This window comes from Bombyx mandarina, chromosome 07 (genome assembly GCF_030267445.1).
Source record: "Bombyx mandarina strain Sakado chromosome 07, ASM3026744v2".
Taxonomy (NCBI): domain Eukaryota; kingdom Metazoa; phylum Arthropoda; class Insecta; order Lepidoptera; family Bombycidae; genus Bombyx; species Bombyx mandarina.
Window position 1 is genome coordinate 11,069,646 of NC_143214.1, and position 14,817 is coordinate 11,084,462.

General features: G+C 33.5%; 2 protein-coding genes across 2 annotated transcripts; both read right to left on the reverse strand.

Moving 5' to 3' along the window:
* Positions 1-455: 455 nt before the first annotated feature.
* Positions 456-5,122, reverse strand: l(3)73Ah (polycomb group ring finger 3-like lethal (3) 73Ah). Its single transcript, XM_089728774.1, has 5 exons — positions 4,890-5,122; positions 4,429-4,581; positions 3,252-3,391; positions 2,819-2,962; positions 456-1,702 (listed from the first exon to the last, which is right to left on the reverse strand). Exons 1-5 carry the CDS (start codon positions 4,999-5,001, stop codon positions 1,577-1,579), a joined length of 675 nt encoding a protein of 224 aa, XP_089584900.1. The 5' UTR covers positions 5,002-5,122; the 3' UTR covers positions 456-1,576.
* An 811-nt stretch (positions 5,123-5,933) lies between these two features.
* Positions 5,934-14,811, reverse strand: LOC114248314 (uncharacterized). Its single transcript, XM_089728756.1, has 10 exons — positions 14,266-14,811; positions 13,701-13,968; positions 12,259-12,342; positions 12,122-12,169; positions 10,631-10,675; positions 9,664-9,820; positions 8,950-9,074; positions 7,522-7,641; positions 6,776-6,917; positions 5,934-6,499 (listed from the first exon to the last, which is right to left on the reverse strand). The coding sequence occupies exons 1-10, from the start codon at positions 14,428-14,430 to the stop codon at positions 6,130-6,132; spliced, it is 1,524 nt and encodes a 507-aa protein (XP_089584882.1). The 5' UTR covers positions 14,431-14,811; the 3' UTR covers positions 5,934-6,129.
* Between the last annotated feature and the right edge of the window lie 6 nt (positions 14,812-14,817).

Consider the following 14,817-nt stretch of genomic DNA (forward strand, 5'->3'; position numbering starts at 1 on the left):
TTCCATAATTAGGGCCTTATTCTGACTACAGCAATATGCAAACACAAAATTGCGCTGCTGAAGTTTCTTTTTCTAAAGCTAATCGTGGATATCATTCTTACTATAAAAGATGCATTGTAGTCGAAACGGAACCAGCGTGTAACAATTCAAATCTGTATATAAGAGACACTATCACACTAATTTCATTTAGCTTATAAGATTCGACCTTAAAAATCAAATAAAAAAAACACATGTTAATGGTGGTTAGTGCTTACAGATGCAATCCAATTTAACTATTTCATATTCACTATTTAATAAAAAACTTGTAAGCGCTGCTATTGTCCTGTTAAGTAAGAGCTCTTTCAAGATATGTGTTGAAGTGATCGGGCGAGGCGTCGAGTGAGTACCTATAGTTTTCAGAGGCACTACAATACGGGTAACAACTGACTTTCTGTTTATAATAAAAAATGACAACATAATTTTGAAATACCTTTATTTCACATTTATTTTCACATCGATAAAATGTCTTTATTTTCAGTAAATAATCGAGAACCAATAATTATACATCCACATTCTACGTTACAACGCAACAATTCTTTATAAGCTAAAGGGTCCTTGGCTAACAAAAAAAAAAAAACTAAAACAACATAATAAAATATTTGAACTAAAATGAGATTAAAAATATTTTTCTATTATTTTCTATACACAAAAAATTGTTTATTTTTAAATTGAACTAAATGTTTTTTATAATGAATCATACTACACCTTAATATAAAATAATATAACTATGTCGTATAAAATATCTAGAAAATTACAAACACCTATGTTTAACAATATTTGTTCGTTAGTTTTTTTTTCGTTTGACAATCTCTTTCACGGTCATGACACCCACCAGGTGTATGTCAACTGTCAATTTTTTTTTTTTTTTATTGCCCTTGTAGGCGAACGAGCATGCGGCCCACCTGATGGTAAGTGGTTGAAAATTGTCTTAAGTGCTGACCCTCCCTCTCTAATAACATTTTGGTGGTAGAGTGAATGAAAGTGTCAAACCCTCCCTAGTTCTTTATATACAAATTGGCATTCACATTCGATGAAAATAACATTATTCACCGGTTATATATAAAACCACCATGAATTAGGATTCAAAGTTGGTGTATAGTGGAACGTAGCTTAGCTTGAGCCACTATGAACCTTACTTTAGAGATTCTACATAAATAAGAATTAAAGGCTTAAATAATGCTATGGGCTAATGAGAAAATCCTTGCTTATATTCTGAAAAATATTTTAAGCAAACCTGAGCCGAGCTCATGATTCATGATTGGTACTAGCAACTCCTGTAAATCTTGTTGTTTCCTCGACACTATAATAATAAACACTGAAAACCCAGGACATGGTCAAACTTTCCACATTGAAATTATCCTTGCCTTTAAATCAGAATGTGACAATTTTAGCGATTATATCAAAATGGTGAACACCTTTAAACTATAACCCTAAGAAAATATAGCTTGGAATGTGAATGCCAGTCAGATTAATTGCACACCTATCTAATTACAAAAATTTAAACAGTTTCCATGAATGAGGTGTAACAGAGGATAATTTATAAATCAATCTTAGGTCTATATTGGAGACGAAGAGGTGGATCCCGAAACCTCCAACGAGTCACATATACAAACTTCAGAGTATGGTCCTTGCCTAGTAATTCGTCATTGCACAATATGTCAATCTGAAATAATTAAAGAACTTAATAACTTACAAGATCACACATAGATGAAATAAAGTGTAGTGGTATCACTAAAAATACCACATCACATTCATGAAATCATACATATTTTATATTATTGATCTTGTAAGATGTATACAAAAAAAAAAAAATTCATATTATTATGTTCCAGATAAAACAATTTTTTTTTTCTCTTTTTTTTCCTACTTATGCTGATAGCCTTGAGAGGCTATTTCAGCTTCACCCTAACGTTTGTAGGTGAGCTCACGAGGCTCAAACCGGAGTGTTGCTAACACTGACCCTAGGAAGAGCAGTGCTTCGCAGACACTTAATTACTAACAAGTCTAAACAAATAAACGGACTATGGCTACAACTTTATTAGTGGCACGTCTTGTGAGTCTATACGGACAGGTACCACCACCTGGCATATTTGTGCCGTAAGGACATAATGGTTTTGGTTTGAACGAGTGAGGCAGCCATAGTATTGTAAAAGTGAGACTTAGTATGTACTCATGTTTTAAAGTGGGTAGCAGTATTCGCATTATCCGTCTATGGGCTGATATTATGTCGTTGTGATGTCTTTGGACTCCAGTATTCGCTTAACACCAGATTGGCCGTGAGCTTGTTCACCCACCAAAGAGATAAAAAAAAAAGACTGACTTAGTGTTACATTAGTGAGAGTCAATAGTGGGAGGTTCAATAATTATAGTTGACCTTACTTTGGTATTACTAGGTCACTTTATTATGAAGCTAAATTATTTAAGTAAAAGGACAATTAAAGAACTTATTTTGATCATACTATGATTTTGACTTAAAAATTGATTGATGTTATAATAAAACGTTTTGTCACCATTAATTTTGATGCAATAAACACATATTATATTATTATATTGCTATGTAAATGAATGTGAGCGGATCTGAAATGAATGCCTCAATTTCATTGTCCAATATACAAATTGAATTGAGCTTAAGAATATGTTATGTTGAAATTTATTATTGGAAGACATTCATGAACATTTACAATTGTTTATATACTTTGACAAAAATCATCTGCTTAATTCGGGCATAAGAAGTTTTTTATCATTACAGACGCACCGACTATAATAATCGAAAACTTACCTCTCTGTATTGGTCGATTCCATTCAATACTTTCTTAGCTACAAATTTCTTGAGGTGTGTTATTGTCGCCTGAGCTGAGCATCTAATGAAACTTCTTTTGAGTGTTCGTAATGATGTTGATATACATTCTAAGCAGACATTGACCTGTTGCCAAAGAAATAATTGAAATTTTTTATTGGATTGTGATTCAGACAACCAGCCATTAAGCATTCAATAAAGCTTACAAAGTGAAAAACAAATCCTTCCCAGAAGTTCTAGTTATTTATTACCATCAATTAATAATTTCATGTCTTATTACTGTGTATTATATACAAGTAATGTAACATAGTATCATATATTCATTTCCACTAAAATTAAAAAAAAATCCTGTCCAAAAATAATAATAAAAACATAGTCTAAGAATTGTAGCTGCCGGAAGCAAATAAATACATGCCTGTTCATCTTTTCTATGGCAGTCAGTGTTGTCGGGTTGCTCAGGCTCATCTCCTGTAGGCTTGTCTGCAGCGAGGGCAGTGTCCTTAGGACAAGGCAGTCCACGGGCACGATAGAAGTCACGCTCACGTTTCAACTCATCTGTAAAAAAAATATTTTAATTATAAGTTTTTTGTTGTAGCTTTAATGATAATGAATAAAGAAGTTGACAGTTAGAGTCAAAGAAGTTGAATACCAACACAATAATAACTAAATACCTACTTTTTTTGTTTCTTGTACTTAATCTGTACTCTGTGTAAAAGGTCACACCATTGAAAATCAAAGCAAATACACTAACTACATCAGTTTTAGTCTTAAAGATCTATGGTGTTGGCTATCAGGTTCCCTTTGCAGATTAACAAGATATTACCTTGATAAAACAAATTTGTTTTGAACAAGCTTATACCCCACCTGGTGTTAAGTGTTGAACTAGTTAGTCACCATTAATAACACAATGTGAATACCACTGTTACACCAAAAACCTTGTGATTTGAAGGTAAAAGGTTCAAATGTTTACTTTAAGTTGAAATTGTAGAAAGCAGTAATAGAAACTTATTGTAATTTTTACACAGAAATGTTTTCCTTAAGGATGTTTACACAATTGAATACAAATAATAAATAAACAGTCTAGTTAAAATGTTTACCATGATTTGTTGTTCAACCATGATTTTGCTAAAAATTATTATTCACATAAATCAAGTGAGGCTTTCAATTGAAATGTATATAGTATTTTTTTATATTTTTTATTTATTTATTTACACTTCATGTAAAATTGACATTGGTGTCATGTGTGCGGTGAACGCCTAAGGCATTCTCTGTCAGTCACCCAAGAAAAAAAACAAACAAACAAACCAAAACCAGTATTTGTATTACGTAAACTTTTTTTTTAATACATTGTAACTCAATTAAACATCAATTAATTCCCTAAACTACAACAAATACTAAAGATTCCATTGAAGTATCCCACAATAAATTAACAAATTATATTTAAAACTATTATTAATGTTTTGGGTTCTAATTAAATTGTTTCAGTCTAAACAGTTATTGCCGAGGGCCATTTTAGGATGGGTCGTAGAGTCCACTTTGTCAGGGACGCTCTCAGTACCTTATAAAAATTAGTTTGAAGCTATTATACTTACTATCCTGTAAGTCTGGAACAAGTTTGTAAACTATATCTTGCATGGTCCTGTCAAAGCTTATATACTGTAGCGGGTGCGACTGGTGGATCACGATGTTGCATGTCGGACATGTGTTGTTCTCCTCCAAGTGTTTTACGAGGCAACTCTTGCAGACTACAAAATTGTTCACAAATATGTTAGGTTTAGGTTATGTACAAACATTTTTCAATTCTAAGTTTGATGTACACCCTAAGTTTAGTTTTACTAAGCTAAAGTCTTATTAAAAGACTCCTCATGAATAATTTGATAGTATTTAGTTATTATTATTAAAGCTATCCATGAATTTCTCAAGTGCGAAATCATGTTGGAATTTAAATTAAATTTACCTAATATAAATGTTTAATACTGTGTTTTTATTATGATAAACTTAAAAGAGAATAGAATGTATGTACAATCATTAGGAAAACAATTCATTTACTTACACGTATGAAGACATTCAGTAACAGTGGTAGCATCGATGAAATAACCGCGACAGATTTTACATGTGATATGGCTGTTGAGGGTTTTTAACTTTATCCTCCTTTCCATTGTCATCCTAAATAATTTTGCGGTTAAACCATGTCATAAATTAACTTAAAACTGAGAGAAAACAAAAATAGAACAACGTAAAGGTTTTGACCAACAACTCAACTATACAAGTGACGTTTTGTTTTGATGTTAACTCTCATTCTCATTTTTAGTCCATTGGTAGGTGAAATAAAATACATTTTTAAAAGATCGAGGCTACGATTTTTTTTTTATTATCATCTAGTAAGATTATGTTAAATTAACTCAATTCAAGTAGCAGTAAGATTATTTGGTAAAGCTTTAAGACGCTATGGAAAATGTACTAAAAGTAAAAACAAAACGCAATCAAAACAAAAAAGAGCTGGAGCACGAGTTCAGTAAATAAACAAAAATCGACTAAAAGTTTGATTTTATTGGAAAATAAGTAACCAGGATGTAAAGACTATTAAACTAAACTAAAGAACTAGTACTCTAGGTTTGTTTCAATTCAAGATTTTTCTCCGTGATCAAAAGCAGTTCAGTAACGTTTTCTATTTACTTCCTTCTATTAAACGACTTCAGTTTGCTATTAATTATTCAAACTAGTCAATAATAAAATTGTGGACATCACCAGTGTTTTTAAAATAGATATGCTACTGCAACTCTCATTACCATATTAATATTATAAATGCGAATTAATCGATGACCATGACATATTGTATACACTAGTCAGCGGTTTATAAATGGTGCATTGGGTACCTATCAATGGCCAACTATCAATTTTAAGATTTTTAAGTATTCAAGATTTCAATGCCTTTCCTTTAAAGCACGTCAAACCATTTTTTTCCAATTTGACAGAAGTTCTGTTATAATTGTGTACAATAGCTGATCTGTTCATTTCTGTTTTAGGGAGCGACCTAAGTAAAATTACGAATATCGAGCTGTTAATAAAATCTGGATCTAAATAAAAACGGAAAACATTGCCTTATAAGTTGTTCAAAATTTATTAATACAAATATATCTTTTTACATAGAAAAAACAACATCCACTTAATACCATATACTTATCTTGTTTTAAAAACAACGTTACGGATTAATGACACAAAAAAAATTAGTAATGAGGTAGTCGTAAATACATAATTTATATTAAAATTAACTATGAAGTTCTTGACGTTGTCTATGGTCCTTCGCATTTGACATCTGCATTGTTTCCCGCCAAATTTTGGTCGTACACGAACAGATGCGATTTGTTCTCATTTAAGATGACTTTATATTGATTCGAGGAGGGTATAGGTGCACCGGGTTTTGCATGGTCCCTTTTAAAATGACGCGTTAAATGACTAGTTTGCGTGAATTTCCTCTCGCATATTTTACACTGATATTTCTTCTCTCCGGTGTGTACGACCCGGTGTTGTTTTAGCGCCGATGACGTGTAAAATGTCTTTCCGCATTCGCAGTGGTAGTCCTTTTGTCCTTTGTGACGTTTTAGATGGACATTGTAAGCGCTGCACGTCACGAAACCCCGCTGACATACTGGGCAATTGTATCTGCAATAGAATAAACAGGTATATTCAATATGAGAGCTGGTATCTAATTTATGTTGAAACATTACACATAACAACATTATACATAACAAACTATAAATTATAATTTAATATAATTGACTTTATTATACTAGATTAAGCTGAAGACATGTACATACATTAAGCTTGCATACAAAGTCCGAACCCGTCTGACGCCTTTTGCCTCTGTCACGATCAGAACACGCACCCTTCTTAATTGAACCTTAATTCGAGCACTCAAAGTTTATATTTCGAACTCACCGAACTTCTTTGTTGTGTATCCGGATGTGTATGGCGAGGTTCCCCGACGTGGCAAAGGTCTTCGTACAGAGATGGCAGCTGTAGGGTTTCTCGCCGTTGTGGATGCGCTGGTGCACACGAAGATCCGATTTAATTGGGAAACCTTGAAAAAAAAAAATGAAAAAAAAAAACAATTTTTTTTTTGTGTCGTGGCGTACAACCTCTTTGACCTAACATACGACTTACAATGACTGGACATAGACTAAGACAGATTTGACAGGTGATCGGAAAAGAAACAAAAGGACTTTTTGGCGGGAACGCGAGGAGCGAATTTGTGTGAATTATTTTATTTTGTCTATTTAGTGTTTCTTCAGGTTCAAATGTGTAATAACGGTGTTTTATTAGGTAAGTTTTATCAAGTCACGACAGATGGCGCACGTGTAGTTTTAATAAATTATTGTCTTTCATGCATTTAAGGATAGTCTTGTAACAGAATTTCTAAAAATTATCATCTCATTAGCATGGTACCATTTGTTGCATGTTCATATTTCACAAGGTTATAAAGAGATAATTGCGTGAATAAGTTGAGAAGTCAAGATTGTTTTAAATTTAAAAATATTAGACTATCTGAAAACTGTATGTAAATCAATGTATCAAATCCACAATTGAAAAACACCTATAAAAATTTAATCTTTAAACTGGCAACCCTTACAAAACTGATTCGCGTCTTGGACATTAATTTATTTATTTACTATTTTATTTATTACCTTTTCCACAGTCCTGGCACAAAAACGGTTTGTCACCCATATGCCTCTTTACATGTATAGAGAGCTGAGCGCTTTGAACGAAATTCTTGAAGCAAATACCACAGCTGTATAGTTTTTCTCCTGAAAAAAAAAATAAAATGACGATATATTATCTATGAAGAAATGTACCTTTTTTTATGGCGAAATCATATCAATACCTCAATTTCAAGTAACGAGTCCGAAATTCAGTTAATTAAGATTAGTTTTATAATTGCTCCACTAACTACTACATAGAATTTCCAAATAGAAACTAAATTATACAGTATAATTACTAGACAGTCGTCGTTTTGTAGTCGTCGTGGCCTAACGGATAAGACGTCCGGTGCATTCGTATGTAGCAATGCACCGGTGTTCGAATCTCGTAGGCGGGTACCAATTTTTCTAATGAAATACGTACTCAACAAATGTTCGCGATTGACTTCCACGGTAAAGGAATAACATCGTGTAATAAAAATGAAACCCGCAAAATTATAATTTGCGTAATTACTGGTGGTAGGACCTCTTGTGAGTCCGCACGGGTAGGTACCACCACCCTGCCTATTTCTGCCGTGAAGCCGTAATGCGTTTCGGTTTGAAGCGTGGGGCAGCCGTTGTAACTATACTTGAGACCTTAGAACTTGTATCTCAAGGTGGGTGGCGCATTTACGTTGCGAATGTCTATGGGCTCCAGTAACCACTTAACTCCAGGTGGGCTGTTGGTTCGTCCACATACCTAGGCAATAAAAAAAATATTATTTTCAGAAGTAAGAAATAAACGAACAAGAGAAAACTTTATAGAAAAACAATAGTGTCATTTATGTCCATTCATAATCATTGTACCATAGAGATCATTGAGTTTTTTTAATTACTTCGCAAGAACATCTTTTTGAAATACTACCCTATGAAACTAGGATTTTTTATTTGTTGTATACATATCATTGCTTATGGGTATAGGCAATGTCAGGGATAAAAAGAAGTCTTTAAGATTGAATAGCAGTGTGTTCACACACAGACAGGAGGTTCTTTCCAAGTTTTGACCTAGGTCATGGATGTCGGATTTTTGGTGTCCCTCTGTATGCTGTATTGTTAAACTTCTTGTGGAATGTTCTAAGGAACTGTTTGTGATGATAGTGTTGTTTCTTTTAACCATCATACCACTCTTCGCTGTGGAGATAATAAGTATAATCTAGAACCACTAGAAAAAGAACAGTAGTGTACCATAGGTAAAACTCATCTTCCTCATCATGGCAGTTTCAGCGAAGCACTGCTCTGGCTAGGGCTAATGTTAGCAAGCCTTTTCAAGTTGAGCTCGTGAGCTTACCTACCGGTCCGTGAATAGCTGGAATATTCCTTGGCTACCAGCTATTTGGTAGGAAAATCTGAAAATACGGTATCATATTTGCAGCTTACCTGTATGTACCCGTATGTGATTGACTAGGCCGGTCCGCCGACTGAATTGTTTCGGACAATACTCGCAATGGTAAGGGGTCTCCTTCGTGTGCACTTTCTTGTGTTGGAACAGGGCACTGTGACCCCTGATAAAGAAACGTGATACTATTGTAGAATGTGGCGGGACGTCTTCTTAGCCCACCCGGCTAAGTACCACTACCCTGCCCATTTCTGCCGTGAAGCAGTAATGCGTTTCGGTTTGAAAGGGTGGGGCAGTCGTTGTACTGTTATTTTTACGATGGTAGGACCTCTTGTGAGTCCGCACAGGTAGGTATCACTACCCTGCCCATTTCTGCCGTGAAGCAGTAATGCGTTTCGGTTTGAAAAGGTGGGGCAGTGGTTGTACTGTTATTGTTACTGGTGGTAAGACCTCTTGTGAATACATGCGGGTAGGTACCACCACCCTGCCTATTTCTGCAGTGAAGCAGTAATGCGTTTCGGTTTGAAAGGGTAGGACAGCCGTTGTAACTATACTGAGACCTTAGAACTTATATCTCAAGATGGGCGGCGCATTTGCGTTGTAAATGTCTATGGGCTCCAGTAACCACTTAACACCAGGTGGGCTGTAAGCTCGCCCACACATCTAAGCAATAAAAAAAACCGATACTTAGAACTCAAAGTGGGGGCAGCTTTTATCGGGTATCAATGTTTCATCAATGAATACTGCGTACTGACCTGAATGTGGCCGGGCACTCTGTACACTTGTAAGGTCGCACGTCGGTGTGACATATCTTATGAGCTTTCAGATTACTCTTCGTGCTTAGGATCTTGCCGCAGACGTCGCACTGGTGCGGCATCTTGCTTATTGGAGTCGCTGATAGCCCATTCTTTTCTAAAAATCCATTTTTAATTATGCAATCATAATCTTCAAAAACTTCAAGATGTCCGATTAAAATTTGCACACGTATCAAGGATCGATAGGAAATGTATTAATTTATTTATTTGTTCCATATTTAGCACCTATAACCTATTTTTTTTTTTTGTTCCTACCTAAGCTGATAGCCTTGAGAGGCTATTTCAGCGTAACCTTAACTCAACCTTAACTCACAGGGCTCAAACCTGACGACGTTGCTAACACGAACCCTAGTAAGTCGTGCTTCGCAGAATCTACCACCGGATCGGAAACGCGACCCACTCAGAAGATCCGGCGAGAAACTCAGTGGGCTGTGTCTGTCGGTTAATTTACTCGTCGAACAAAATGATGCTGATCGAGACAAAAAAAATCAATCACAATCTTAATTAGTCAAAACTTTAGGTAGTTATCATAGAATAAATCTGAATCGCGCTAACGACATTTACAAGACAACTATGTATACAAGAACATACAAACTATCGTCTCATTAGCACCTTAGTTAAGCTTGGTCGGCTCCTTTTATTATTGCTTATTACTACAAATATTAGATCCACTTTCATCAATTAGATCACCCTGCCTATTTCTGCCATGAAGCAGTAATGCGTTTCGATTTGAAGGGTGGGTCAGCCGCTGTAACTATACTGAGACCTTAGAACTCATATCTCAAGGTGGGTGGCGGCATTTACGTTGTAGATGTCTGTGGGCTCCGGTAACCACTTAACACCAGGTGGTCTGTGAGGTCGTCCACACACCTAAGCAATAAATAAATAAATGAACAAACATTATTACCTTTCTTCTTCCTTCCCCTTTTAGCTTTGGGTCTTTTATTTATATCTGAAAACAGGACGTTTAAGCTTAATTGTCAACTAATGAAAGTGCAACAACATTCTTTTGAAGTATGTGGAACTTGATATTTTCATTACGGAGTTAGGAACTCAAGGCCCCATCTGGTGTTAAGTGCTTAGAGCCCATAGACATCAAAATGTGAAAGCAGACGTTGCATGTAGATTTACATATTAAAATGTGACTTTGGTTGGCTGAAAGACAAATCAAGTATGAGTAAAAATGTTGTAGATACTTTTTTTTATGTGTAAATAATTCGACGCTTGAAAGGCAAAAGTGACTAACCGACAATGCGTAAAGTTGAAATACATGAAAAAAAATTCTATTTTAACGAATCTAGCTGTAGGATTGAAATGATTTTAATAGACCTAGAAATATATATTTTTTTGCGCATCGAATTGGTTATCGCCTATCATTTATGTATAAAGCAGTTATTGTCGCTTAGTCACGTTTGCCTCTCAAGCGTCGATATATATATTTCTATGTACAAGCTGCATGATTTTTGCTTTGTGTTGTTTGTCTGACTGCGTTATTGAAATATTCATTTCAATGTGGCACAGTTACTGTTGCTTAAAGGAATGTGTTATGTTAAAGGTCCATCAACATCTAACTGGTGATGATTAATGATATTTATAAAAGACAGGAAATTAAATCGGTTTGACCCAAAGGTAGTAAAGACAGCATAAATACATCATATACATATTATGTATAATCTAATATTAGTTTTTCTAAATAAAAATATTTATAAAATAGTGTTTGCGCGTTTTTGGGTTGTCATTTATGTAATAAACTTGATAATTATTTTTGAGTCTATCATGAGAACATCCATCAGATGGCCCACCCTGCAGTTCTTTTTGACACTTCAGGGAAATATCTCATCATCATACGAGAGGTCCACGTGAGTGGTCATAAGCTAATGACTGTTTAATACATTTGTTAATAATGCTAGCTTCAATATATTTTGCTATTAGTTATACAATGGAGTTTGATTTTGATATTAGTACTGAAGTTTTTAAACTTTTAATATATAATTTATATTGTAACCTTATTAACTTTATACAGTAATCCCCCCCTATAACACAGTAGATTGGTTCCGCATTATAGGAAATGCGTTGTCGGGGTATTCTCGCACAACGCCCTTATATGACCTAATATAACATATTATGTACAAATATATAATTTTTTTACAGTTCAAAAACTATGAACATAATTGGATTTTATAACAACACAGTTGACAAAATATGCAAAGGTCCACAATTGATTATGAGCTGTACAAATCATTATAAATACAGTACAAAAATAGTATAACGTGTGAAATTCCTGAATGCCCGTGTTATACGGGAGACTGAAATCGTGCAATATAAAAATGAGTTATAAGTATACCGTGTTATAAGCAAAATTACTGTATTGTTAAATTATTTTTTAAATCATTCTTGCCTTTTTCCAACCAAATGTCTGGTGTGTCTCCATGATCAAGATTTGCACCTAAAAATTGATTTTAACATTAAGCACTTAGTTATGTTCAAATAAAAAAAATATATAGTACAATATAAAATGAACTGACTTGTTCTTACCGTCATCTTTTTTAGACTTTATCTCTTCTAATAAGAGGTTATCGTCTTCTGCATCCCAATTGCTCTCATTGTCTTCATCGTTTTCTGAAAGAATCAATATTGTTAGATCAAACAAAAAAAGGTTGATTAATCAAACAAATTAACCCTTAAAAAGTCATATTATGTTATGGTATTTAAAAATGTGTAATTTACAAGAACTCCATTTTCAATTACAATTTTAAGTAAACTCAAATACACCAAATATAAGGAACCAATCAAACAGAAAATAGTACATTTTAGGAAGCACAGACATAGTCAAACCAGTAGAGCCTCAGCATCGGACCAAGTCACAAAGAGAAAAGAGGACCAGTTTGTTCCTAATGTAGGGGAAGACAACATATATAAAATTTATAAATTAAGAACAACTATGCAATAATTTAAGCTGCATCCACCATTTCCCTGATTGAAGAAACATACTTAAAACTTACACACTTAGCAGATAATTGACCCATGACTAGGCCCAATGAATACAGTTATTTGTGTCAGAATTATTTCCCTAGATAGGTGGATGGCTAGATGATATTGTTCCTTCATTAGAAGTCATGTCTGAGCATTTGTGTCAAGATTATATTACATTAGAAAATGTTATACTAGAGTATGGAATTTGAACGCCATAGTCCATAATATCAAATCCTACTACCATCACAGGTTGATCAGGTATTTTAAATTACTGTTTACATTAAGATAACTTACATTATGTACATTAAGATAACTTAATTGGAATTAACTTTGATGAGATTTTTAATTAGATAGGTAATTCTTATCAATTTGTTAACAAATTGATTAATAAAATTTTTTAATTAACATTCAAAATATTTTCAGTCATTATGATGCTTTGTTGGTAAAAACCTTATTCAGTGGTTACTGGAGCTCATTAACATCACAAGGTGAAAGTTGTCACCCGTCTTGAGACTGTTGGAGTCTCAATTATGTTGCATTTTTTTTTTTAATATAAATTTGGCTCCATCACCTTAGACATTGATTTTGCCAATGTCAAAGTATGAACAAAAATGGCAGGTGCTTAGAGAGAAAAAAAATACTAAATACAAATAAATTTGATCAGTTTTGCCATAAGCATATCTGTGATTTTAAGAACATCACAAACAAATTTATGTTACTAACTACTTTAAAGATAAATATTATTAGCAGATAAAAATTTACACAGAACATTTACATGTTTAGAATAAAGTTAATAAAATTATGTTGAATTATGACTGTCTCACCCGTCAAATTGGAATGGCTGACTTTGCCAGTGAAATAGCCAGGATGGTGGTACCTTCACATTTATGCTATTAAAATACTTTATCACCAAGCTTCAACTACCATGCTAAGAGCTCAATATCTTGAGAATTGGAGATCTATACTTCCAGTATGAACATTTGAAAATGAACATAGTTACTTACCAGTTTTGATATCGTTTTTAATACCATCTTCATCTGATACACAAGATGGTTTAGTATCATCTAGACTATCACTTTCCCTTTTAAGCTCATTGTATTCCTGTTTTATATCTTCATTGGGGATACTATTTAATTCTATGCCGTTTTGCGATATGACATTCCGTAATTCAACATCACTTTTCTCGCATTGTAAGTTGAAGGCGTACACTTTTTTCAACTGTCGACTGCAGTCTTTGCAGATGCCTCGAGGTAGTCCGTCATCAACTATTGGCTAAAATTATTTTTAAATAAATGACACATTATTTTTCTCTACAATATCTTTAATTTAGATTCGAAACTAGTTGTTTCTGTTACATTATTGTTTGTTATCAAAATTTGACGCCACTATGCAAATTTACTCGGTTTCATAATGAAGCTAGTATTTTTTGGTAATTAATGAAGTTAATTTAAAACAACAAAGCTTGTTATCTTAAGTGTATACGGGAGTTTTATTCAAATTAGTTTTTCATTATCATTTTCCAGAGAACAATTGCGTTTATTTTTTTTTCAAATTTCCATTCTAACGTACCTTTAATTTCGTACAACTAGCCAGCATTTCACTGTATAACGTTTTTCTTTTCACATAGTAACAGGTAAAAATATCGAAAATTTGTTTGCTTGTTTGTAAGCATATTCTGCACATTGTTTTCAGATTAAGATAAGTCACTGACGACTCGGAACTATTCGACATCATCAGTACTACACTAAGTTGAAACTTACATTAATAATAAATCAAAACATTTACATTTCTTTTTAAAAAAAAATTAATTACAAAATTGGTAATCGAAACACAACACCACACAAACAATGTCAAGTTGCGTTTAATTTGTTTGTGTTCAAATAAATAGGTCATAATGTTGGTAATTTTAAAATAAAATGATTAAAAAATAAGTTGCACGCGTATTTTTATAGAATTATTTTAACTCACTGTACTAAAAATCGCAAACATATATTACCGAAAAATCTAATTTCGTTTTATTACAAGAATCACTCTTGGCAGATGGGAGTATGCAAGAATAAAACGATCAATTTTAGTCGATTGTCACATCAATTTTATACATCAAATTTAGAGCTCAACTCA

Coding starts and splice junctions, on each gene's coding strand:
- LOC114248314 (XM_089728756.1), bottom strand. CDS start 14,430: ATGATGTCGAATAGTTCCGAGTCGTCAGTGACTTATCTTAATCTGAAA. Junction 12,343..13,700: donor TAAAAACGATATCAAAACTG/GTAAGTAACTAT, acceptor TGATTCTTTCAG/AAAACGATGAAGACAATGAG. Junction 6,500..6,775: donor ATACACAACAAAGAAGTTCG/GTGAGTTCGAAA, acceptor ATTCTATTGCAG/ATACAATTGCCCAGTATGTC.